The sequence below is a fragment of the Argiope bruennichi genome, chromosome X1, assembly GCF_947563725.1.
Source record: "Argiope bruennichi chromosome X1, qqArgBrue1.1, whole genome shotgun sequence".
Taxonomy (NCBI): domain Eukaryota; kingdom Metazoa; phylum Arthropoda; class Arachnida; order Araneae; family Araneidae; genus Argiope; species Argiope bruennichi.
Genome location: NC_079162.1, coordinates 79,842,078 through 79,869,057, shown reverse-complemented (window position 1 = coordinate 79,869,057; position 26,980 = coordinate 79,842,078). Strand labels below are relative to the sequence as shown.

At 27.8% G+C, this 26,980-nt stretch overlaps 1 protein-coding gene and 1 long non-coding RNA gene across 6 annotated transcripts in view; one reads left to right on the top strand and one right to left on the bottom strand.

The window, feature by feature from the left end:
* The first annotated feature begins 552 nt into the window (after positions 1 to 552).
* LOC129958894 (rRNA 2'-O-methyltransferase fibrillarin-like) lies at positions 553 to 3,260 on the top strand. Its single transcript, XM_056071618.1, has 2 exons — positions 553 to 684; positions 2,267 to 3,260. The coding sequence occupies exons 1-2, from the start codon at positions 633 to 635 to the stop codon at positions 3,226 to 3,228; spliced, it is 1,014 nt and encodes a 337-aa protein (XP_055927593.1). The 5' UTR covers positions 553 to 632; the 3' UTR covers positions 3,229 to 3,260.
* An 8,331-nt stretch (positions 3,261 to 11,591) lies between these two features.
* LOC129958138 (uncharacterized) overlaps positions 11,592 to 26,980 on the bottom strand; it is a 28,429-nt gene continuing 13,040 nt past the window's right edge. For 3 of the 5 annotated variants that reach the window (XR_008783161.1, XR_008783159.1, XR_008783162.1), the window contains 2 exons: positions 16,860 to 16,989; positions 11,592 to 11,825 (listed from right to left, as the gene is read on the bottom strand). This is a non-coding gene — a long non-coding RNA (uncharacterized LOC129958138). Of the gene's footprint in view, positions 11,826 to 16,859; positions 16,990 to 25,122; positions 25,292 to 26,980 lie in introns of all 5 variants that reach the window. The other 2 variants (XR_008783160.1, XR_008783163.1) reach the window with 1 other exon arrangement.

Sequence of the window (26,980 nt, the reverse complement as noted above, 5' to 3'; positions counted from 1 at the left end):
AAAGTCACAAATACCAGTGATCAATATTTTTCAAAGAGGGGTGTGATTCAAATCCTTGATACGATCTTACTGGTGATATTTCGATTACAGGTTTGCATATATTCCGTTTACTGCTGGCGCCATCTATTGGTAGAATATAGAACTAAAGTAAACAATTTAAGGAAATTGCATATATATTTAATTCAAATTTTTCAGAAAATGGTTTACACCAATAAAGAAATTAAATAAACAGTTTTGAAAAAAAATCAAATTCAAGAAGTAAGCTGAAATAGAGAAATTAATTCAATTACACGTTACTAAAATTAGTAAAATAAGTATTAATTACAATTAAAAAATTATATATTTAATATTAAGTAATAATTTTTAATTAATAATATGATTAAAATAACAGATATTTGGAACAAATATTTAAAAATAACAATAGCAAAATTATTTGTTATTCAAAAAATCGTGGATTATGCATAAGCTTTGTAATGTTAGACTTAAGACTTCTACCTTTTTTGGTGTACGATATTGGCAACGCTCTGATTTCCCGCGATTTTTCAGTTTGTTCTATTTTCACTTGGTTTTTACTGCATTTCATACAAGTGTGAAAATATTGAAATATACTATATATAAACCAGTTTTTATAAATGGGACCTCCTGGTTTTTTTCCGCGAGGGAGTAGAGGCGGTGGATTCCATCGTAAGAGATCGATTTTTGTATTGAATGCATTTGTGATTATTATTTTCTTGTACATTTGTTTGTTGCGCGCTTTTCGATAAAAATATATTTCTATTAAAATTCATTATATTAAAGTAAAAGCTGATGTTAAATTATTTACTGTGGAAAAATCTTTATAAAAATGAATTGAAGAAAATTTTACCCCTAAAATATTTCCAAAAGGATCCATATTACTTCGTACATTTGAGATTAAATTTATTAACTACTTTAATAAAGTAAAATGCTTTAGTTAAAATATACTTAGTTTGTTATCTTGGGTACTTAGTTAAATTTGTGTATTTTCGTTGTTGCTGTTATTTTAATGTGAGAATAGTGCATATTCTGTAATAATACCATCCTATGGGAAGATAATTTAAATATCCTCAATTAATGAAAGATTATAGTAATTTAATAGCTGTTACAAAAAGTAATTTTGGTCAATATAGTTGTGTCAAAATTCTTTGTAGCACATTTTATTAGTAACATAAAATTTCTTTAAAGTTTGATAACATAGTCAAGTAATGACAAATTCTATTTTTTTTTTTTTTAAGTTGGTACATTTAAAAGAAAAGTAATTTTTGGCAACTTTGATGCACTTAAGTTAGTCTAAACACAAATGTAAATAGACCAATTCAATTTTTATAACATAAAATAAAACCAAAAAAAAAAAAAACCCTTAGGGATAACTAAAATATCTTCTTCCCTGAGATGAATTTAGTTGGTCTTTTTTATATGGGTATGAAAACATTCTGTACTAAATATCTTAAGAGATGTAATGTCTATCCTGTCAAAAAACACAATTCTCAAGATTGAGCCTAAATTAAAAGTATTAATTCTAATTACATCATAAATTATCAAATGTAATTCTTTTATTTCCTTTATAAGAATCTAGATTTAGTAAAACTCAGAAATTCCAACTTCTATTGTATACATAGTTGGATTTGCATTTTATATTTTATTAAAAATATTGCAAAAGCATTTGTTTTAATACTTATATAATTGAGTGTTGAGTTATTTAGGGTTGCATGCAATTTATAAGCTGTAAGTTTAATATTCTTGTCTGAAATTTTGAGTGTTACATTATTTAGCTAATTTTGTGTTCTTATTATTTAAAATTTTACATTATTTTTGTCTTCTGATTACTTATAGTTTGTCAAAAAGTGATCCACATATGGGTGAATAGTTTTATCTATTTTCTGGACAAAATATCTAAAGAGATGTCATGCTAGTCGTCACTAAAATTTGATTATATTTGCCAATGATATCCAATTAATATGCAAGTATCAAAACAATAATTATATTACAGAATATATATTTAATAACAGCTGTCATATTGCATTACTTAAATTTTAATTAATTGTTTTCTATTTCTTTCAAGTTTTCTATTTCTTCACGGTTGAAAATGTTAATTTTTTCTCTGTGATGCTGAAGTATAGAAATTTATAGAGATGTTATGCAATTATGTTTAATTATCATGGAAATGTGGAGTAATCAATTTAATATTACATTTGCATAATTATCTTGGGTATTATTGTAAATATGTATAAAAATCAATGTTTTTTAGGCAGAGGTGGTGATCATGGGGGCTTCAGAAGCGGCCATGGAGGATTTGGTAGGGGAGGCAGAGGAGGAGGTAGTGACCATGGAAGATTCAGAGGAAGCTATGGAGGTGGAGGATTTGGCAGGGGAGGTAGAGGAGGAGATAGTGACCATGGAGGATTCAGAGGTAGATATGGAGGTGGAGGATTTGGCAGAGGAGGACGTGGTCGGGGTGGCGGAGGCAGAGGTGGTAAGAAAACTAATGTTGAACCTCATAGGCATGAAGGTGTCTTCATTGCTCGAGGAAGGCAAGATACTTTACTTACCCTGAATTTAGTTCCTGGTGATTCAGTATATAATGAGAAAAGAGTTAAAGTTGAAGAAAATGGAGAAAAAATTGAATATAGGGCTTGGAATCCTTTCCGTTCAAAATTGGCTGCTGCCATCATGGCAGGCATTGGGAATATTCACATGAAAAGAGGTTCTCAAGTTTTGTACCTTGGTGCAGCATCTGGTACCTCTGTATCTCATGTGTCTGATATTGTTGGGCCTGAGGGCATTGTTTATGCTGTAGAGTTCTCACATCGATCAGGAAGAGATCTTTTAACTGTTGCTCAGAAGAGGACCAACATTGTACCCATAATTGAAGATGCCAGATTGCCATATAAATACAGAATGATTGTTCGCATGGTTGATGTAATTTTCTCTGATGTTGCCCAACCTGATCAAGCAAGAATCCTTGCCCTAAATGCTCAATCATATCTGAAAAATGAAGGTCATTATATTATTTCCATAAAAGCCAATTGCATCGATTCCACAGCAAATCCTGAAGCTGTAGTTGCAAATGAAATCGAAAAACTTCGCAATGATAAGTTAAAACCATTGGAATCAATATCTTTAGAACCTTATGAAAGAGATCATACTGTTGTTATTGGTATTTTTATGCCACACAGCAAAGATGATAGTGCTATGGAAACAGTTAAATAATTCTGAATGCTATTTTAATGTTTGTCATTTTTTTAACAATGAAATTAAAATTATTTTAAAATGTTTATTTATTTCTTATGCATTAAGTATACTGTTAAAAAAAGTAAGTAAGCAGTTAATTAAAAACAATTATTAATTATTATTTAATTAAAAAATATTTTTCTTGCATTCTTCATTTGATTCAATGTTTGCACTTTTTAGGGTCCTTGGAAATTTTGATTTTCCCTTCAAACTAAGTATTAACAAAATAAAATTAAAACATTTTTTTAAAAATCTTATTTGGTATAAATTGAAGTTATTGGTATAAATTTGGTATAAGTAGAAAAGTCTTTGCGCATAAAACTAAATTCTCCAGTTTGAAAACTAAATTCTCCAATTTTTATTTTTTGTCATTACAAATGTTTTAAATGAAAATTTAAGAAAAATATTTGCTCTCTCACATCTTTTCCAGATATGAATAAAGGAAATTTTTTAACTAGAATATAATTTCCATGATGTCAAAAATATTTAACTGGGTCCAAACATTTGAGCTTACAGATTCTTATTTTAATATTATTTCATATTATTTAAAGGACTGCTTTGGTTTAGAAGTCATCAAATTTTTGAAAAATTGTCAAATAATTTTTCAGAAAATTAATTTAAAACATGTCATTATTTTCTCCAGACATGAGAGAGAATGCTCTGAGGTTTTTTCCATACCGATCAGAATTTTAAGCGATTATTGCTGAATAGATGAAATTATGCTTATTGTACATCATTAGGTATCATAACTTGAAGATTACTGAATATTGTATATTGATATTTTTATGTTTTTTCATTAATGTATACATGCTTTTATTTGACGAGGAAAAACCTTGCCTATAATATAGAAACCGTTGTTTTGATTTTATGATTAATTTTATATTTTCAAAACTTATATGCATCAGATATATTTGCTTAGCTTTTAGTAAAAAAAGGGGGGGGGGATAAGATTAACTCTTATTTAATTATTTTTATCACTAGTGATACTTAAAAACAGAATAGAATTTGTGAAGTTTGGAAAGGTAATCAATCTATAGTAATGCTTGTCTAAAGTTAAAAATAATAATAATAATAAACATTAAATGCTGAATAAGATTTTGTAATATGTTTTTGTTTGAAAGTTATCTAAGGATATTTTTTTGATTTTTTAAACTGGCTATAAACTTTTAAGGAATTTCATAATCAAAGTGGTCTGATTTTTAATTCTACTTGCTAATATGAATTTGGCATATTTTATAGAACTGAACTAAATATGAAATTGCATTGAACTAAGCATTATTAAATCATAGAAATATATTTTGTACAATCCTTTGATTAACTTTCCTGATTGGAATACTTGCCTGTGCTTTTTTTATCAGTAAAAAGTTGAACTATGGCATCCCCCCGTGCATGTAAGTTTTCAAACATCTGTAGCAAAGTTTTTGTTTTTGTGATGAATATTTTCCTCTTTAAATCTGCTGTTTTATTCTAAGTATATTTACTCTAACTTATTGGAGCTTTTTAAATATATTCTGTGAAGTAAATTAAACATTTGTTTTCATAAATTCCTCTAACCTATGTTGGTTAAATTAATTTGGATTCTATGATGTATGAGCTATTTTTTCATTATTGTGACATCAAACTAGTGAAAAAAAAGTTTCTTTATTATTGTGACTAATAAAATTTGAAACTGCTATAATGTTTTAAAATAATATGTTATGAATTATAATTAATTCTGAAATAATGTAATCAGAAAATATTAAGTAACAAAAGTACATAATCAATCTATGGAATAATATTTGAGAGAATAAAGATGCTGAAACATTTTGAGGCAAATAAATAAGCAACACATATAATCAGTCTCAAGTCCTAAATAAAAACAAATTAAAGTAATTTATTTATAAATGTTCGAAAAGATGTTTCAAAAATGCCATTATATATTTTCAGAAAAACTGAATTTATTGTGATCTGAAAACATTTTTATACAATGTTGATAATATTCACAAATTGATTCAAGACATGCTGCATTGCAAGACAATATGTTTATTAACTTAAAGAAACTGAATTTTTGTCCTCTACTTTTACTTAAGACCATGTTACAAAATTTATTTTGGAATAAATTATTTGAATTGTAATTAAATTTTGTTGCTGTTCTGAAAAAAAATATTAGCCTTACCAATTACTATCTCATATGAAGAAAGATTTTTCTCAAAACTTAAAGAATTGTTAAAAATCTAACATTTTTCTATAATGGCATACCTTTTTAAACATTTATTTATTGGATCCCAAGTCATTTAAAAATTAAAAGTCATGATGATAATATCAATACATTTTCTTTGAAACATCTAAGGGAATTAAATAAAAAAAATCTCTTATTGCAAAGTTATTTTAGTAATTTGCATAATAAAATGTATTTTTTGATTATTTGATTTATTAATGAATATTTGTATGATTAAAAAATGACTTTGATTTGACTGAAATTGATAAATAATTATTTATATATTCTTTTCTTTCTTTCTTTCTTTTTTTTTTTTTGTAACGTAAAATGTAGGCAGAATTTAATAAAGTAATATTTTGTACTAAGAAATTTGTTTTAAAAATTTGCTAGTCAACTTTGCAACTGACCCCACTTTTATTCAAGACAACCCATTTGAGATTATTAGATTTTCTTCAATTTATCAACTTAATTTTCTTCTATATAAAACCTACTATATATAATCACAAAGAATATGACTTTACATTTTTTAAAAACTGTCACCTTAAATAAGTACTTCAGAAAATCTTATTTACCTATCGCTCTCAGAAAAATATCTTAAAGTACAAGAGTCTTTTGATAATTTTACAATTTTTATAGTATTTTTTAACATTATGTATATATTACAATTAATGTATAAAAGCTGGCATTCTATAAAATATCTAGGTATTTTATAAAACGCTGAGAACTGGTCATCAATGTATGAAGTGATGAAACATTTCCTGGCATTCTATAAAATGTTAAATCAGTAAAATATGAAATACAGTTTCAATGCAAGAAAAAGAGCTTGTTTAAAAAAAAAAATCATGAATGAGATTACATTTACTAGTAGATTAAATTAACATGATGACATGCTTAATAAAAAGATTTACATTTCTGCTACCTGTTAAGAAATCAGTATTGCCCATGCTTATGTAAAATTTGTGAAAAATTTTATACTTTTTGTGTATATATATTTTGTGCTCTTTGCTTCAAAATTAAATAATAGTCTTATACATTTTTTTCATACTTTTCCTAAATAGCATTTTCTCTACTATAAAATGCCTAAGGAAGTCACATAATAATTTTCATATTAAAGACATCAAATTAAGGCATATAAACTTTGTCTAAAAATGCTTGGCATTCTATAAAATGTTAGTGTACCATACATTGCTGGTAATGTATAAAAGATTTTGAAGATTGTTGATCAGAAATCTAATATCATCCATGTTTGTGAATCTGATGAACCTGAAATCTGCCATATGGAGAGGAAGGATAAAATCATATTGGTGTAATGTTGAGATTTTGAAGAGCATGAGACACTTACTTATTACATAGTCACTTCTAATGTGTGAAGCATGTACAAAAATAGTCCTTGAGTAATTTTTAAAAAATTGCTCAAAATAATTGTGTATCTAGGATGTTGAAATCAATATTTTTTATATAAAAAATTTAATCTTTTTTTATTTTTTAATAATTTGCTCAACACATATTTAGTTTCTTATTTTAGATTGTACATGCAAAATATACTAAAATAATTGTACTTGAAAATTTTTCTTACACAATCTAACCCTTTGCATTTGGAAAAGTAATTCGATGCATAATTATTCACCTAATACAAAGACTTGTTTATTGCTCCGAAAAGTAAATATATAAATTGTTTTAGGCATAATTATTCACCTAATACAAAGACTTGTTTATTGCTCCGAAAAGTAAATATATAAAATTGTTTTAAGTTGAATTATCCCGTTTAATTAATTTGCATTTTCTTATTATTCTGCAGGTATTTTTAACAATCAAAATTAAATAAATAAAACAGCAAAATGATGCACCGTCTTGAATGGTGAGTGAGAGTCGCCATTCGAGTGCAGAAGGTTAAAATAATATGATACATTTTCTGAAGCACACAACTGTGATATAAAAGCGTTTTGTTAAGAGTATTTTATTCACTTCTGCTATCTAATTTAAATGAATTTTGAAAAAGTTAAGGAATTATAAAGTTTAAAGTACACAAAAACAATTCTAAATAATCCAGATCTTCAAAAGTCTGTAAATGTCAAAAATTTACGTGTATCTTTTGACATGTAAAAATTCCAGTATCAGACTGTAATATTCTTCCTAGAATTTTTTTTTCTTCAAAATTTAAATTTATTCCCACAATTATCACTTTTTATAAGCATTCGACAGCAACATCTTTCTGTTCTTAAAAGATTCCTCAATAAAAAGAAAATAATAATAATAAAAAAAATATTAAAAAAGCCTGTTGACATGTATTAGGATTTTATGTAGAGTAGAACCTCAATTATCTGAACTGATTTGAATCATAATCGAAAATTCGATTTTCCAAGTTTTCGATTAAGACTATTCGTTTCAATAAGAATTAACAAGATAGTTCGGATAAATTAAAAGAATAAGTTAGTGAATACTATCACATTAAGTGAGTAAATCTTTTTTAGAATATGAAAAGGGAAGATAATATACATGGCTCATTAGAAAGGTTATTGAAAGATCTATCCCTAACGAGAAATGCTAAAAGATTAAGGTGACCATTCGTACTGATTTTACCAGTACAGTACTGGTTTTCAGGGCATAAGTCCGGCGAAAGAAGGGCATAAGTCCTGGTTAGTCATTAAACAAAGCCAGTACACGAAAAGTACTGGTTTTAGATTAGAAAAAATTAAAACAAAAAAAGTAATAAAATAAAAATAATAAAATTAGAACTGGCAACCCTGATAATTCCATGTGATATCGTCAGGTGTCGCATGAGCAGGATCGCCACGACGTCATACAAGCCAGTGGTGGTCTGATGTACTAACTACTGTGATGTACCTACCTTATTATTATCATGGCGGCAAAACGACGAAAGTGCGTATTTAATGATGATTTAAAATTAAAATATACATTTATTAAAGAAAGTAATAATATTGATCCTAGTGAAGTATATTGTGAAAAATGTAGAAGTACGTTTTCTATTGCAAATGGTGGAAAAAGCGACTTGGAAAACCACATAAAAACAGTTAAACACAAACGAGCAGTGTCAGCAGCAATTACAAGTTCGAGTATGACATCATATTTTAAGAAAAAAGAATTTGAAACTGCCGAGAAGAAAATAGCTGCAGCTGAAGGTTTGTGGGCATATCATACAGTTATGCATAATCAATCTTTTCGATCAATGGACTGCACCTGTAAACTTATTAAGGCATATTTCGATGCTAAATTCACATGCTTTAGGACCAAATGCGAAGCTATAATCACCGATGTACTTGTCCCTTATGCAAATCAAATATTGGATGAAGATTTGAGAAACGTAAGTTTTATATCAGTGTATTCAGACGCTTCAAATCACAAAGAAATTAAACTTATTCCTTTACTTGTCAGATATTTTTCATACAAGAATGGAATACAGGTAAAAATTATTGAAGTAAAAGATTTGCCAGGAGAAACGTCTGACATAGTTACCGAATATATTGTATAGCTCTTAAAAAAACATAATTTAGAAAGAAAGATATTAGGGTTTTGTGCCGACAACACCAACACTAACTTTGGAGGCATGCGAAGAGCCGGGAAAAATATTTTTACCAAGCTAAAAGCTACTTTGGACGGACGGGAACTTGTGGGAATTGGTTGCTCAGCGCATATTTTAAACAATTCTATACAAACCGCGGCGGACTGCCTTCCAATTGATATACAAACTTTAATTACCAAGATTTACTCTTACTTTTACATTTATACTGTGCGCGTCAGTGAATTAAAAGAATTTTGTAGACATAGAATATAAAAAACTTTTGGGTTACAGTGCTACGCGGTGGTTACTGTTATGACCAGCTATTGAGCGCGTGTTGGAAATATTTCCTGCATTAAAATCGTATTTTGCGTCTAATGAAAAAACTCCGACAATTATTAAAAATTATTTTGAGAATCCTGAAACCGAATCTTGGCTTTTCTTTCTCCATAATGTGTCGTCAATGTTTCATAACACGGTTTTAAAGATAGAAGGACAGGATATTTCTATGATGGAAACAAATATCATTTATAAGGACCTTAAAACCAAAATTGCTAGCAAGTGTGTTTCTGCCCCTGCAAGTTCGACAAAATTTAAAAAGGCTATAAGAAGACGGCTTAGTTAAATCGAATATTTTCAAAGAAAAAGTGGTGGAATTTTACAGCACATGTTTTCAGTATCTGGAAGAATGGGAAGGCCATTTTGAGGGAATCGAGAAGTTTAATTGGATTACATTAAACATAAAACCTACGCATCAAATGGTTCAAGTATGCAGTGACTGTTTAATTCAACATTATCCTGAAATAAATTTAATTGAAGATGAGCTCTTTGATGAAATCTATTTCATTCAGCGCTACACCACAGATGAGAAACTTGGGCATTGGAATTAAAATTGTGTTTCGGTATCAGATAGGTAGATTGAAATTTTTAAAGCCTTTAAAGAAAATGATGTGTCCAATAATATTGGCAAATTGGTAGAGTATTGCCTCTGTATGCCAGGAACTAATGCACCGACCGAACGGGTTTTTTCTTTATTAAACAACATCTGGACTAGTGAGAAAACCCAATTGAAAGTGGAAACTTTGAAATCCTCGTTGATTGTCAAAAATAATTTAAATGCAACCTGTATGAAATTCTATGAAAATATACAGGAAAACAAAACTTTGTTAAAAGCAATTCACTCCTCAGAAAAATATAAAAAACAAACTAAATTAAATAACTATTTATGTTTTATTATGTTATTATATTAGGTATGGCTTATCATGTTATGTTATGTTTATTATGTTTTATTTTTATATTGTAAAATCTTATTTTAGTTTTCACATTTCTTGTGTTTAAATAAACGCAACATTTTTTGATATCTAAAAGTTTTTTATTTACTTAGGTATACAGGTTGGCCATTGGGTGAATTTTTGATAAAAATTTATCAAATTTGGGCATGGCTGGTCAAAATTCATGTTGTCCTGGTTTCAGGTTAAAAAAAATGGTCACCTTATAAAAGATCAATCATTGATAAGACGATCTAATTTTCATTCTTTCCTTTGGAGTTCTTCAATGATTAAGAATATTTGCAAAAGAATATTTTCCATACCTCAAAAATACAAAACTTTCTGACAGTGTCGTTTTCATGAAAATAAAAATATGCCCACATCATTGTTAAAATGTTTCAGAATAAAACTGTTTTCCCACCCCTGTAAATAAATTTTGAGATTATATAACGTCATCTCTTGATAACGACCTTTTGCAATCTCTTGGATCATGACTGATATCCCTTTCTGAAAAATTTGTTCGATTTAAGCTAAAAATCTAAAAAGATTTTCTAGTACTGGCTAAATTAACACAGATTTCCATGATAGAGACCCTGGTTATAACTGTAATACTATATAAAAAAAAGACAAAGATTGGAGGCTGTTGGATCAACAACTAACTTTTTTAAAGGAACCTTTAGGCTTACTTTGATGAAAATTAAGAATATTTTTTATCTGTAGTTTTCTGCTTGATTACATTAGAATACAACTTTTTGCATGGCCTAACTTACAAAAAAATCCACCCCCTCTTCAGTTTTATAATTTTTTCAGTACTTTGCTTTTCAACAGCCTGCCTTTAACTTCTAATTAAAATCAAGTCAATGGAATCAACTGAAAAATGTTATACTAATGGGAATGATGTAATAAAGAAAATTGACTGCATTTATATTTTAACTCCATGAAAATAACACCTTTTTGGATTTGAGGAAGAACGATAATCATTCCTGTCAAAATAACAAATGCTCACTAAAAAGTATATAAACAGAATTGTGAGATTTTAAGAAAAAAAATTCTAGTCAAAAACAAGTTTAATTGAATAATTAACTTGTAGGTACAGATATCACATTAGCATTTTTGCAAATTTCAATAACTAAATAAAGATAACATAATACAACTATGTTATCTTTATTTAGATCTTATTTAGATGTGATCTTTATTTAGAATTTTATATCTCTTATGTATCTTATGTTGAATAACAAATGAAACACATGAAAAAGTTCATAAACAGATTTATTTTAATTTTTTTTTTTACATAAAACATTAAACACAAAAAAGTATTTAAATTGTTTTAAATATAAAAACACATAGTGATACATTATCTGATACAATATTATTCTGAAACCTTATTAATACAAACAAACAAAATATTTGTAACCTTTTATGAAAATGGTTCAGGGAAAAAAAAGTATGTTTTATTTTCAGAAGCATTGGCATTTTATTCTACTAAAAATTTACATATATTTTTAATATTTTCAAGCCACTTTACAAAAGTCTTTGTTAAAGTAAAAATGAATAATTATCTGGCAAGTCATTGATTCAAACATTTCTCCAGTATCTGTAAAGGAAGGGGAAAAAAAAGGTTAAAAAATTTTAAAGATAAAATTATTGCAAGATATTGATAAATTGAAAATAAATAAGAAAAGGGGATGTCAGATCATTTTAAATTATATTCCTCCTACATAGCAACTGCAAGAAAGGTGTGAAATGTATTTCACTGAAACGCATAATATTACTTAATTTACTAGTGGTGCAAATTCTAACGTCACTGACACCTAATGTTTAAATGGATCGAAAAATAATTAAAAAAATTTCAGATTACATGAAGAATTATCAATTACAGTGCTTTTCTATACTGCTAACCATCTTTGGCAATCAGTTGGTTTTCCAAGATTAAAAGTTTAGTTTTCAATTAAATATTTTTATGTAACTTCTTTATATTTTATGTAATATTACCTCACACTTTATATATAGAATAAGTGAGAAAGTTCTTTAAAGCCTTTTAAATTCAAAACGGCGTTTCGTATAGGCAAGGAAATAACATGTATCTACAGTAAAGTGATTATGTTGAAACAGGTAATAGTACCCCTAGTAACAAAATAAGGAAGTTACAAAAAATATCTAAAAAATACCAGCCAAAACGTTCAGCTAGAAAAAAATACCCTATACAATAAGAAAAATGCAAAAAAAAAAGTTTTATAGAATTATCTGTAAAATTGGCAGAAATATTTGCGATTGAAATTATGATGTTTCTGCGACTTGAAAAAGGGTCAGTTCTCACATAGAAAAATTTATTCGCTGATATTTTCATGCAGTTCTCGAGTCTAGTAATTACAAAGTGGAATTTAACGAAGGAAGTAAGCAATAATAAAAATTAAAGAAATTTGATAAACGCCATTGAACAGGATGGGATTCTGAGGACCTGAACTCGAAACTTTCGTACGACTATCAAAATACCTGTCACATCGCAGATAATTAGGAATGTGCATGCCGGCCCACCACACTCCCCATGTTTTTGTTTAGCTATGTAATGTTCCCCCCCCCCCACCTTTTTTTAATATGTGCCGTTTCTTTTTGTCCCCTGTGCCACATTAAAGAAAGCACATTTGCTTTCGATGTTGTTGTTGTTTTATATTTCTATGCTAAGTTTATCAGGTAGGTATAGTAGGTGATTTTTTGACACAGTGCTCAATGTTAAGACATTCTGCATCAAACTTAAGGTTCACTGAATTGCAAAAGAAACTACTGCAAAAGGCAATTCCTACAAAGCAGAAAGACTTTTAAAAAAAAATCTGCCTCTGGAATATAAAAAAAAAATATCTTCAAATAAAATAAAGGTTGACGAAAGATCAAATTTCAATTGAGTGAACGAAGTCAATGAGAAATCTTGAGAAAATCAAAAAGTTTAGCATGATTCTTTTCACCCACACAGTCTTTAAGATTTGAAACAGACGAAAAGAAAAATGTTAAACGATGAGAATTAAAATTATGACCTTCAGTTAAAATATGGACGAAATAAATAATCACAAGATAATAATTACATATGGGAATTCGCTCTCCAAATAGCATATATCTATGCATGTAACGAGTATGACCGCTACGGAAATTGGTAAACTTCACGTCCAAATTACGGTGTTTTAAATTGACCAATAATTATGGTGCGTTTAATCGAGTACAGTTCCTTATTATGCATATTCCAAATTTCCTGCCATTTTTTTGTAACTATGTTGCTTAATGAACTTGAAAATATACGTTGAAGGAATGGCTGATGACCTTAAAGCACTTGCGGCTGACTCATTTCCATGGAACACAGGAATAGCTTTATATCAAACTTTTTCTATTCCAACGTCAGCAATTGTTTACTGATATTTGACAAAATGTGATTAGAGCTATCAAAATGTTTCAGTTGTCGTAAAACGCTCATATCATCTGTGTGTACGCAAAATATGTGACGAGGATTTAAAGAAATCCTTTGAAGAGCGTAATAGATCGTAGTCATTTCAACAATGTACATTTAACAAAGAGCTGGAAGAGTATGGCCGAGTTATTGATACTCCAAAGTCGATATGACTGGCTGCTTTCAAAACATCTGTGAATATCGTGTGACAGTTAGCATACTCATCTGTGGGGCAAAGCAGCTATTGAAGCCCTTTAGGATCAAAGTCATTTTTATTAAGACCAATTAAAAGGGGTTAATAAAATCCATAGAAACTGTTTTCCAAGCCGGATGTCGAAAAGGATTGATAGAAAAAGTTGTTAAATTATCTAGGTGCGAGTCAAAGAGAAGAGATTTTTTACGCTCAGAAAAGTGTTTAACTGAGGAGGATGAGCAACATAAAAACGAGTTAAAAACCGAGTTCTTGATATACTCGGAATAGTGAAGACTGATCGTTATTCCAAGAAGTGTTATCGAGGACGTTTATAATGTTAAATAATTTTTCACATTTTTTTCTCAAATGTAGTACATGAGAACGGGAAGTAAGAGCTCAGGAGCGACCTCAGAAGCAAGAGGTGTAAGCTGGTTGCGAATATAAATTTCATGACCATGATGAATAGCCCGTTTTCGACAAAAATGTATACAAAACCAATTGCTCGGTGAAATAGCAAAGCCATTCTGGTCACACTAAGTGACAAGTATGTTAACAGCGATTTGAAATTGTTTTTCGATCAAACTAATCTTTAACATGAAATTTGTAAGACATCGACATATAAAGTACCCTTAACTGAAGGTTGAGATTTAGAGAAAATGCCAGAAATGTAAACAATAAAAATGTTTACCAGGATAAAATGTTAAAATTATGTATCTTCTTTCATTGCTGTATAGCTACAAAGTTTTAATCAGGTATTTTGATAGTTGCATGAAGATTGCGAGTTCGGCTCCATAGATTCAGATTTATTTTATTATTATTTTTATTTATTTCTTCGTTGCTTAAATTCTACCTCACCGTTAATTGACTCGGGAAAACTTTATGAAAATACCGGAGAGTACATTTTTTACTTTTAGGGCGAACTCTATTTCAAGTCAAAGAAAGTTCATAATTTTAATCGCAAATATCTCTGCCAATTTTACAGATAACTCCATAAAACTTTTGCCTGTGTTTTCATTATGGCATAGCTTTAAGTTTCCTAACCGATTTTTTGGCTAACATCTTTAATTTTTTTAGTTACTTTTTGGAACTTCCTTATTTCATCGCTAAGGACATCGTAACCTGTCTTACTAAATTCAGCATAACCACTTTACTATAGGTACATGTTCCTATCTTGGCTATACGAAATGCCGTTTCGAATTTAAAAGGCTTAAATACTTTACTGATCACTCTGTATATCATGAATAATATTACGATAATAAATGAATCTACCATGTGTGAGATTTTTACAGTAAGCTAAAGAATGATAAGATACACAATTATATCAATAGAAACCATAAGTATAATTTTAAAAATTAAAATTAATTATTATGCTGTGGTATAATCAACTAAGTAAAGGCGACACAATAATTGGACGTACTTGACATAGGTGGGATATTAATCTTTTTTTTTTTAATAAATAATACAGCATTTCAAAAAGCTTACAAAACTGTAGAATTGAAAATAATGTAGAAGTAAACTTAATAAATCAAGTTAAGCCATATAATACAGTAATTTTCATGATCAATTAAAAATTTTAGATTAAATTTTATTGCTCTTGGCACTTTTTCTTAATGCCTGAAAGATATTACGCATATAAATAATTTTAAACATTATTAAGCTTGTACCAATTTAAAATTGTTTCAATATTTAAATTTATTTCAGTGCTATCATTTCTTTTTTTTTTCCTGTGTAATATCATGCATGGCTTTAAACTTATTCTTGTATTTGGTGCAGCAAAGTCATGTCTATCGTTAACACGTTAACACAGGCTCTAGAGACCTCCAGTCCTTTTGGTGGACTTGAAATGTAATAAATTACAAATTCTACTATTTATAAGATTAAATTATTGCAAAAAAAAAAAAAAAAAAAAAATTGAACTAGGAAAAGCAAACATCTTAAAATTGAAGTTTTTATGATGAAATAGGAATGTGTTCCCCTTCTCCCCCCCCCCGCGCAAGTAATTGGGAAATAAAGAGCCTGTGCAGTTACCACTTTTTCTTTTCCACACAGTAATTGAATAGGACAGGAAAGTAAAATGATTTGTCTAGTTATAAGAAAAGAGAAATTTTGTCAAAAGGGCGAGGAGAAAGAAATCTTTATCATCTAGTGCAGGAGGCGGTAAAATTTTCTCATAAAGAGCCATTTTTAAAAATATGTTTATTAAAGCATTACTCGCAAAACTGAAAGTCAGATTTTGAATTACAAGATATGCAATTTTAAAATTTCAGTCTAAATGCAGTTTTTTTTTTCTATTGCATTATCTAAAGGTACTGCAATAAATTCCCCTGAAATTTTATTATTTATTCTCCAAGTTATAAAATCATAATTACAATCATAAAGTATAGCTATTAAGGTAAAAAGTATATAATTTTAGAATGATTAAAATTAGATTTAAAATTGCAATACTTACTACATAAAGCATAAGAATTTTTTGAGAAAGTTATGTGAAAATGATGTTACTTTTATTTTCATATTAGACAGCAGAATTACACTGTTCATCCAATTTTTTAGATGATCGGTTTCAAAAGTACTTGTTCCTCAAACTATGCCAATCTAAAGATTGACAACAACTCAAATGCGTGAGTTTTTAATTTAGAAAATATAAACTATACATTAAATGAGCAAAGATGGTCAACTTCTCTAGCAGTCATACCTTACCAAAAAGCAAAGCTACAACAAATTTTAAATAAAATTCAGTTGCAACCTCTCCTCTTTCAATAAACCTCTCCTCTTAAATAATATTTGAATAAAAGAAAATGAGTTTTATATTTTACAAAAATCTGTTATAGCCATATAATGATGACAATCATTAAAAGAATGAACAAACCCACAAATTTCTGTTCAAAAATATTATAATTATACCTAGCAAAATGCTGTAAACATTAATCAATATCAAAAATTATGCTAGATTTTTTTTCGCATATACAAGAGTAAATTATATTCCAAGAATCAAATTTTCATACCAAAGTTTAAGAACATTAAACTTCCTATTTGGCATTTTTTCAACATTTTCTCTCTCTCACTGCAGTTTTTCAGCTTTTTGCATCAAAACATTCATGGATAAGAATATTAAATCCGACTGTTCAGCCTTACCTATAAAAGAGAAAGAAAACTGAAACACAAAAATAGAGAAAAAAATTTTTAAAAAAGAATTCATAAAATAAAATTTGAAGTTTTAAATAACTTTTAAATGAACCATGAAATTATTGATAAACTGTATTATTCAACACATGCTTAACTAATTTATTAATTATCTAATATATACATACACTAATAAGACCAAATTAAACTAATTTTAATTTGCTACTGCAAATAAAGATCTACCAATTGCCATATAATTCTTAAAATTCTCCCATTTTTATTCAGGACGTTGAAGATCATAAATATTATGCATAAGATGAATAGCTTATTTTTGAATTTCCTTTTTGGTAGAAATAAAAAAATAATTAAGATAAAAGAACAACTGAAAAATATTAGTAGTATTTTTATTATTCAAGTAACAATTTTCATACATTTAAAATTACATAATATAATATATATAATCAGAGCCGGCCTTTATAAAGGGGCTTGGAGGCAAAAAACCATTTGGGGTCCTAAATGTTTGGTAAAACAACCCCCCCCCCCCAAAAAAAAAAATACACACACGAACATATATTACTATTGTATGCTTATTTAATGCGTGATTTTGTTTTTGCTATTAATTACTTCAGAAAAATTACAATTTTTATTTCAGTACTTAACATAGTAAGTGCATTTAAGCGTTTTATATTTAGCTTAACCGAAGACATTTCTTTGTTGATTTTAATTTGCTGGAAGAGCGCTCAGCACTTGTTATAGTAATTGGTAACGTAAAGAGAAGTTTTAAAACAGTTAACACATTTAGAAATAATTTATTATAATTATTATTTAGTGAGTATTATAGTATGTCTTGTACATTATTTACATCTCTTTCATTCAAAATCTAATCCCTTAGCAAATCAATTTCTTGGGTTAGGTTTTCCTTTACATCGTTGTTATAAAACGTTACAAAGCATTTGGGACATTTTTCTAATTTCTGTTTCCCTCAAGTTTTTTTAAATCAGTGATTGATTTGAAATACTTTTAAATCTATTTTCTACCTGTACAATAACAGTATTAATAACAGTGTTAAAAAATAACATCCAAATTCCTTTATCGGAATTTCCATAACTTCATCTTCTGCTACTTCGGAATATAAACTTTTTCTTTTTCGAGTTCGTTTTTCAAGACAAGGTTCTGAAATATTCAAATTACGAATTATAAATTAAATAAATCTATGACAATTGGTTTTGCTTGAAATAGTTTATAGATAGTGTTATTTTGGACAATATTACATGTTTATTAAACATAAGATAAATGGCATTTCTTGTGTTGAATCCAATAGGTTTATAGCTTCCTATACCGCTGTATCATCATTATTTACATCAATAAATTCATTCAAAGCACTATAAATTTGTTCAAACTGTGTGTACACTGCTTTAATAGAATATATTTTGGCTCCCCAACGAATGTCGCACAATGGTTTAAGGGAAATTTTTAAATATTTTTGTAAAATTTCCCACAATTTTGTAGATACAGAAAATAAGAGATATAAACATTGCAATATAAAAAAAAGCAACATATTCTGCTAAAAGCGGCATCACAAATTAATCAACTAAAAGGATGTGATAGGCAAGGCATACAAATTGCTTGAGGGTTTAGAGCAATTTTTCTAGATTGTATACATTTATATTTCCCTTCCATGCTGCTACCATAGCCGTGTGCCTGTCCTAAAATTCATTTTTCTAAAATCAAATTATCTTCTTTTCAATACAGTCTTTGCTACTCTTAAATCGGTTATTTCAATAAACCCTATAAATAACTCATTTATAGTTCATCTTTTCTCGTCAAAATTTGCATACTTAATAATGGCTGAACATTGATTCTTATGGGAAATGTCTGGGTACTATAGTGCTATCATATCGTCTTTAATTTCGTTAATGACTTCATTTCCTAACGCAGAAATGATTTTTTCCAGTGATCTTTGTGCTAAATCATGTATAATTTTATTTTTCGAATTCTTTATTCTGTTTATATGATCTATTAGCACAGAGTCGTATTTACTCAAAATTCGATTAAACTTAAAAAAATTTCCATTATTAGATATTCCTATTATTTCATGAAATGGAAGATTATCACATGCTAAAAATAGAATTACATCAATAATTTTTTGAAATGGTAATTTAAGTCATTCCATTTCCTTATTTATAGTAACTTGATTAGTTTCATCAATAGTCGAACATAAATTTAGTCGCTTTAATAATTCTTTCCAAGCAATAAACGAATTAAAGTAACAAATAGAACTTTCATGATCACGAATTACAGTTAGCAACTTTTTCCACTTATTCTACCCGCCTATAAATCGTGTAGATTGTTCATTTCCTCTTCTTTGGGAAAATAGTATACAACAAAAACAAAATATGAAATCTTGCATTTTTGAATAAATTAACCAGTTGCGAAGTTGGGTTTTATCATTTGGCATTTTTTTAAAAGCAATATGTAGTGGAAAAGGTCTACCTTCACCTTTCTTAGCAAAAACTCCTTTGTGTTGTACAGGTCCGGTTTTAACATAAAAGATTCTAAACTTAGCGGCTATAATATTTGGTCATAAACCAGGATCACTTGTCTTCACTTGACAATATCTATTATTGTTATTTTCAATTTCTATCATATTTGTATAAACATACAGTTGTTCAACAAATTTTAGTTTACACATTTTTATTGTAAAATTGTGTAATTTGTTCAGTTGGAGCTTGAATTATAGTTTCTGAAGTCGAAGAAACTTCATTGCCAAAATTACTTCAGACAAGAAGACAGACCTACTCATAATTTCTTAAAATGTAGCCTTTTTTTTTGGGGGGGGGGTCATTTACGGGAATATTTCTTTCTAAGTGATTAGATCTAATAATATTAAGCATTTTATAGCATGGATTTTCAAAATACTACATGCAACTTAATTTATTCGGCGAAGTATGATCATACATCTACTTAACCTATGTTGCATACTTGTAATAAACTATAATATATATATTAACTTCATACATTTACAAAACCGTAGATTTTACCATTTAAATTTCTTTCCAACCCGCTATTATTGTTCAGAACATTATTTTACTTCTTGATCATGTTGGGGCCCCTTCAATGTCGGAGCCTCGGTGCATAGCATCCGCTGCACCTGCCAGAAGGCCGGCCCTGTATATAATACAGTGAGTGAACTCCAAAAAATATTCGCCATATAAAAAATAAAAATTACTTTATGGTCTTTTCTTATCTGAACATAAGGAAGAATAAGCAAGTATTATTGTTAAAAGATTACCGATATTAAATAAAATATGTCACAATATAATGTCTATTTACACTGAAGATATTAAAAAAGTCGTCTCTTCATTTTTCTTACATCCTTTTTTCAATGATTTAAATGGCTACAGAATTATTCATATTTCAATTAACCTTTTTCTTATACGCAGGTACAATTATTATATATGAAGATATCAATTCTTCACGAATAGGCATTATTTCAGTTTCTTGTCCTTGAAAAGAGGGAAGCACTTTTATAATTCCCAATCAAAATTTTCCTATTTTAAGAGTTACCTCTTATCTTCTTTTATTAATGTTTGCTTTTTATTTGAGATTTTATATATAATACATGCATCGATATATTTTCTTGATTTGAAAAGTCTTCATTACTGAAATTCTAATATAAAAATGACTTAAAACTTGCACTGAATTGTTTTCTTAAGATACAGAGGAACTTGGTTGATTTGAATTTCTTTTCCAGTTCCTTAATTTCCTATTTACATAAAGTTAAAATATGTACACTTTAAAATATTTTGGTTAGTTCAAAATCAAAACAAAATTGTGTGTGTGTGTGTGTGTGAAATGTTTTCACTGGATTCAAATGATTTTTGCATTTTTAAAAAGTTCTGAATTCAAAAGTTAGTTAGTATTGTTTATTTTAAGATTTTACTGAGGAATTATTGAATTTAAACTGTTGCTTACTCTTTATTTACTGTAGAAACTTATTTAATTTGTAAAAGTTTTTTTTTAAAATTATGATATTTTTAACATTATTATTTATGAAGTATCATTTATTAAATTCTAAAATATTAAAAATAAATCTTTACTGTCATTTTTAAATTTCTCTATGTTCATTTTTAAATAATTTTTTTAAAGCTTAGGGTTTTAAATAAATCGAATTTTTATTATGATCTCAACAGTTTCAAATCAATCAAGTTCTACTGCAAAAGTAAAATAATCTGCATGTTTATTTCCTTCTTCTCTTTGAGAATTGTTAATTAGAACAGAGAATTTCAGGAAACTTAAATCTAGCAAGGATTAATTTCTAATGAATCTATAATTTTATACTCACTGCTTCAACTATATACAGAATATTTTCTAATATGAACTGCGTGAGAAAATGATCTTTTGTTTGCTTTATACTGTCTAAACAATAAATTCATTCGTAATTCTAAAAAATCAACAAAGTTTTTAAATAACCCTTTTTATTTCTATGTTTTTAAAGTAGTCATATAATTATTATAGAAAAGATAATACAAAATTAATTTTCGCATGAAAAAGAAGCTAATGATTAACTTTGTTTAAGATTATTGTGGTTGAAGAATTGCGTAATTCTATTTTAAGGATGTTTAGGAGTTTATGAAGTAACTTTAAATGAAATAAAATTTGAAGAGAAAAAGACATCTTACTCAATATTTTGTATGCATGCAGAAAAATTGAATTATCTCTCAAATGTTCACTTTTCTTTGGAATTTGCTTTTCCATCTCTTTCATATTGACACTGATATAAAAAGCAACTTTATAATCAAACATCAAAACTACAAATCACACTAATATTATATATATAATTTTGCACAATAAGAAATTTAAAATGCAATGCAAAATGCTCTGAACAATAATTGAAGTTCTGATTATCATTGTATTCTCCTTGACTGCAAGGAAAAAGAAAAAAAATGCTGAAGTACTGGTGTATTTCAAGCTGATCAATGAATTTAAATCAAAACATAAATATTTTTGTATTTCATTCACGACAGTAAAATTTAAAGTAAACACTTGAAAAAATTCTTTGAAGCAAAAATCTTTTTTAAAAATGTGCACAATAAAATAAAACAACAGAATATTTCTGAATAACAATCTAATATTCTCAAAATTCTAACACTTTTCTGCAAAAGGTTAAACTAAATTAAATTTTGAGTTTAGATCCTTTACAAAAAAAAATTTCAATAGAAAATGGGTGACGTAGACAATTATTATAATAAAGGAAAACAAAATCAACAATAACGTGAATATTTTGCAGTAACTACAGTAAGAAACCTTCATTGTCAAATTAACAAAATCATATGATATTATTGTTAAATTCTTACCAGTAATTATTTCATACACCAAAGACACTGTGTTTAAACAATTTATTTCAATGATTAGCACATCTGGATTACTGATTTGTTGTTAAAGATTTGAAAAAAGACAGTGATCCTGTCCCAAGAATGTATAAAAATTATGCTTCTTCACTAAAACTAAAGTAATTAAGTTCTTCAACTAAAAGTAAAAATGGATTAAATGCAAATAGTTAATTTTTAACTCTGATTGTTTACTTCATTGGTTTCATTCATAGGCACCTTTCTTAGAATAGAATTGATCTAAACGAATTTTTTTATTAAATCAATCAAGCTGTTATTTGTATTCATTTTTTAGTTTCTAGGAAAATTTCAAATTAGATCTTGCCATATTGTGAATATGTAACACAAAAATTTGTACTTCAGAATAAAGAATTTGGAGTAAATGAATCATTCACTTTCCATATAATAATGCAGTTAGGAATTGCAATACCGGTATACTGGGATACCGAATACCGGTATTTTGAGCCATTTGTACAATTTTGTAATACCGGTATTCACAAGTTTAAGTACCGTGTTTTCGGTATTTACTAGAAATTTTTAAAATTGTCTCCATTACATATTCAGGGATCGCCAACATAGCAAAATAGTATACGTTTTTTGTCTCCCTAACGGACGAAATTTATTAGCTAATTAATGGCTTAAATCTTTATTTTTGAAACATGAATTATATATGAAAGAAGATATTGTATCCATCATGACTGACGAAGCAACAGTTATGAAAAAAGTTGGAAAGTTGATTGGTGCAAATCAGCAACTGTGCTATGCTCATGGAATTCAGTTAGGAGTAAAAGATGTATTATACCAAAAAAATAAAGAACAGAAGAATTCAAATACTGTGGATATAGAAACTTCGGATTCCGACTTTGAAGAGAGTAAGAGTGAAAGTGATATTGACAATGAAGATAATGACAATGTAATATTGTTGAAGAAGATATTGCTAATGAGGATGAAATATTAACCCATCAAGAATTGCTTCGTATAATTTATAAAGTTCGAAAAATTGTTAAGATATTTAAACGTTCCCCTATAAAAAATGACATATTACTAAAATATATACTAACTGAAAATAAAACAGATTCTAAAACACGTTGGAACAGTTTACTCCCAATGAGGGAACGATTTTTGAAACTAAGAAATCCAATCCCAAAAGCAACAATCGACTTAAACCTGCAAATTATTTTTTCAGATAACGAATTCGAATTAATATCCAGAATTGTATCAGCTCTACTTCCAATAAAACTGACCATTGAGGCATTATGTCGGAGAAATTCTAATTTATTAACAGCTAATGCAACAATAAATTAAATGTTGCAGTCACCGAAAGAACAGCACACATCACTATCTGAAGAATTATATATTACATTGAAAAATCGGCACAAAAGAAAGGCATACCGAAATAGAAAATGTCTTATGGTATTTACATATAATGATTTTAAAAAAGAAAATGAAAAAGAAAAAAAGAAAATAATCAATTCAAATCTGATTAAGTTTATAGTAAATTTTCTTAAAATTTTTTACCCACAAACCTATCCGCATTCAGAAGAATTCGATTCAGTTATCGAAGATTATGATGACACTAATGTCGATAGTGAAAAAGAATTTAGCGAGAGAAAATTTCAACGAACCAAAATACAATACAGAAATCAGCTATGTCCAAAACCATCTGATGAGAAATCGATTTATTTGAAGATGAGGGATTTAGAGGTAAATACTTGGAAAAAGTATATCACGCATTGCTAACAGTATCACCAACTAGCGTAGATGCCGAAAGAGAGTTTTCGACAGCTGGTAATTTTTGCACAAAATTACTTTTCAGACTTAATGACAGTACAATTGATGCATTATGTTTTTTATGATCACATTTCAAAAATTTGTAATAATACCAGAGACTGAATAGTGATATTTACACTTTTTTGCGATTTCAATAAATAAGATGTTCCTTTACTTTTTTGTGATTCTTTATATACTGTTATAATTCATAAGTTACAAATTATTTTTTGTGATATTTACACTCTCTAATAAAACTGGCAACTAAAACAAACAAACAAACAAAAAAAAAACACTTCCTTTTTTTTCTTCTCAGTCTTGGGAATTATTCTTTTTCCTGCATAGATCAGTGCAAGTAGAAAAGGTATCAGCTCCAGCGGTTTAACAGTTACAAACAATGTTATCTTGTTTTTAATGCTATGGCGACAATCTGTTTTTAAAGAAAATTTCAAAATGTCTTGTATTTTCTCTATTTTATAGATGATTTTTAAATTCCCTGTATTTTCCCCATTTCTCCGACGTTGTAGCAATCCTGTATTAGTTCTGCCAATGTATTAAACACAAAGCAAGTATACATATTGAAGCATGTCCTCTTTTAAATGCATCACAGAGAAATGGAAAGATTTTATTCCTTTATTTTTTCAGTTTACAAAGTAATTTAAATCATACATAGATTCTAATAATTTACAGTTGTTAAAAAATAACACAATTAAAATGAATTAGCTTACTGCACTAAATATATTTATCTATGTTAAGCTAAGCAATACTTCTGAATTAAAGTAAATTACAGTTTATATAAATAATTTTATATTTCAGCTATTATAATATTTTACTTTTAATATAATTTCAGATATAGCTAAAAGTTTTAAAAAATTAAGATCAAAAGAGATATAACTCTCTATATTATACATATTAAATTAAATAACATTATGTTTTGATTTTAAAAAATCAGAACAAATATTAACTTTCACCAAATTAGTTTTCTTACTTTTCTCATATGAAATGATGATTTCTCCTTTTCTATAGAAGTAGATGTGTTCTATATACTAAATTTTTAATATCTTTAGAGCTTTCTTTTGTAGGCATCAAAATAAAATTTAAAAAAAAAAACATCTCTAATCTTGATTTCTGATCTGACTGATTAAATGTTCCAAGGGCTAACCAGTGATGAAAAAGAAGAAAAAAAGGCAATTCATATTATAAAAATGCAAGTCATTAAAATAAAATAACATATAAAAAATAAACTGTATTAAAAAAAAATTGAAAATAAGAAAATATAAAAATGTAATAACAGTCACATTTAAAGATTTTCAGAAATTTTACGGAAATGTAAAAGTGTTGCTGTGTAGTTTAATAAATCCCTCAATATAACAAAATACCTGTACTCCAATGTAACAAGAATTAATATAAATCTAACAACAATTTTTATCTAATTTTTTTAAAGATTTTTGAAATTAATAATAAACCTTTTAGAATTAAGTGTTCAATTTTCATTAAAAAACATGAAACTTCATAATAATTTCATTTTAATATAAATAACAGATAACTGAATCCGTCAACTATGTTTAAATCTAATATTTATAATTAAAAACTATAATAAATAAAATCCAAGTTTGATACTAAGGATCTTTTGTTATTTTATTCAATATAAACAAAAAACAGCAAATAATTACTTATGGCTTTATTAGGTGCTTTCAACTTATATTTTATAAATTAATTTTTGTAATGATATTTTTTAATTTGATTGACAACAAAATTTTCTATATAGTTTCACCAATATTCAAGCATTCCAGATTATTTTTACGGTATAGATTTTACTGAATAAATTTCTTTTTCATATTAATCATGTATTTCTTCTAACCAGCAAAAGATGAATCTGTCATATTACATTTTTGTTTTTTAGTTCAATGTACGTTTTGGATATAAATGTGCAAAACATATTTTGCCACAAATATTCATATAAATTTCTCTATGGAAGAGAACTGGAGTGCCTGCAATCATATTTGCATTATTATTTATTTTGTTTTCTCAAATGCAGAAATTTGAAAAAAATAGACCAATTAATTTTTTCATAATTTTAGAATAAAGATCTTTATATGATATTTTTTTATTAAGTTTGGAAATGGAATTTGTTGGGTAAAATCAAGCAAGGTAGATTTTTTTAAAATTATTTTTGTGAACTTCTTTTAAATTTCTATTCTATTTCCCTCTATTTCTTTTAAAATTTCTTTCTAGGTGTTCATATAGTTCTGGAGTCAGAATAGAGGTTGGTTGAATTAAGGGAGGTCACTGTCAAAGGATACTTTGAAAAAGACAATACCACTCCCAGTAAGATTTTTTTTAATGTGGCTCACAGTGAGATAGGAGAATATGCCATTATGAAAGAAGAATGATGCGTACTGTGGATTGGAGTGACATGAAGCAGATATAAGGTGACCATTCGTACTGATTTTACCAGTACAGTACTGGTTTTCAGGGCATAAGTCCTGGTTAGTCATTAAACAAAGCCAGTACACGAAAAGTACTGGTTTTAGATTAGAAAACATTAAAACAAAAAAAGTAATAAAATAAAAATAATAAAATTAGAACTGGCAACCCTGATAATTCCAAGTGATATCGTCAGGTATCGCATGAGCAGGACCGCCATGACGTCATACAAGCCAGTGGTGGTCTGATGTACTAACTACTGTGATGTACCTACCTTATTATTATCATGGCGGCAAAACGACGAAAGTGCGTATTTAATGATGATTTAAAATTAAAATATACATTTATTAAAGAAAGTAATAATATTGATCCTAGTGAAGTATATTGTGAAAAATGTAGAAGTACGTTTTCTATTGCAA

Bases quoted from the DNA above. Each gene is read 5' to 3' on its own strand.
- LOC129958894 (XM_056071618.1), top strand. From the start codon at position 633: ATGGGACCTCCTGGTTTTTTTCCGCGAGGGAGTAGAGGCGGTGGATTC. The intron at 685-2,266 runs GTAAGAGATCGA...AATGTTTTTTAG, and splicing joins TAGAGGCGGTGGATTCCATC to GCAGAGGTGGTGATCATGGG.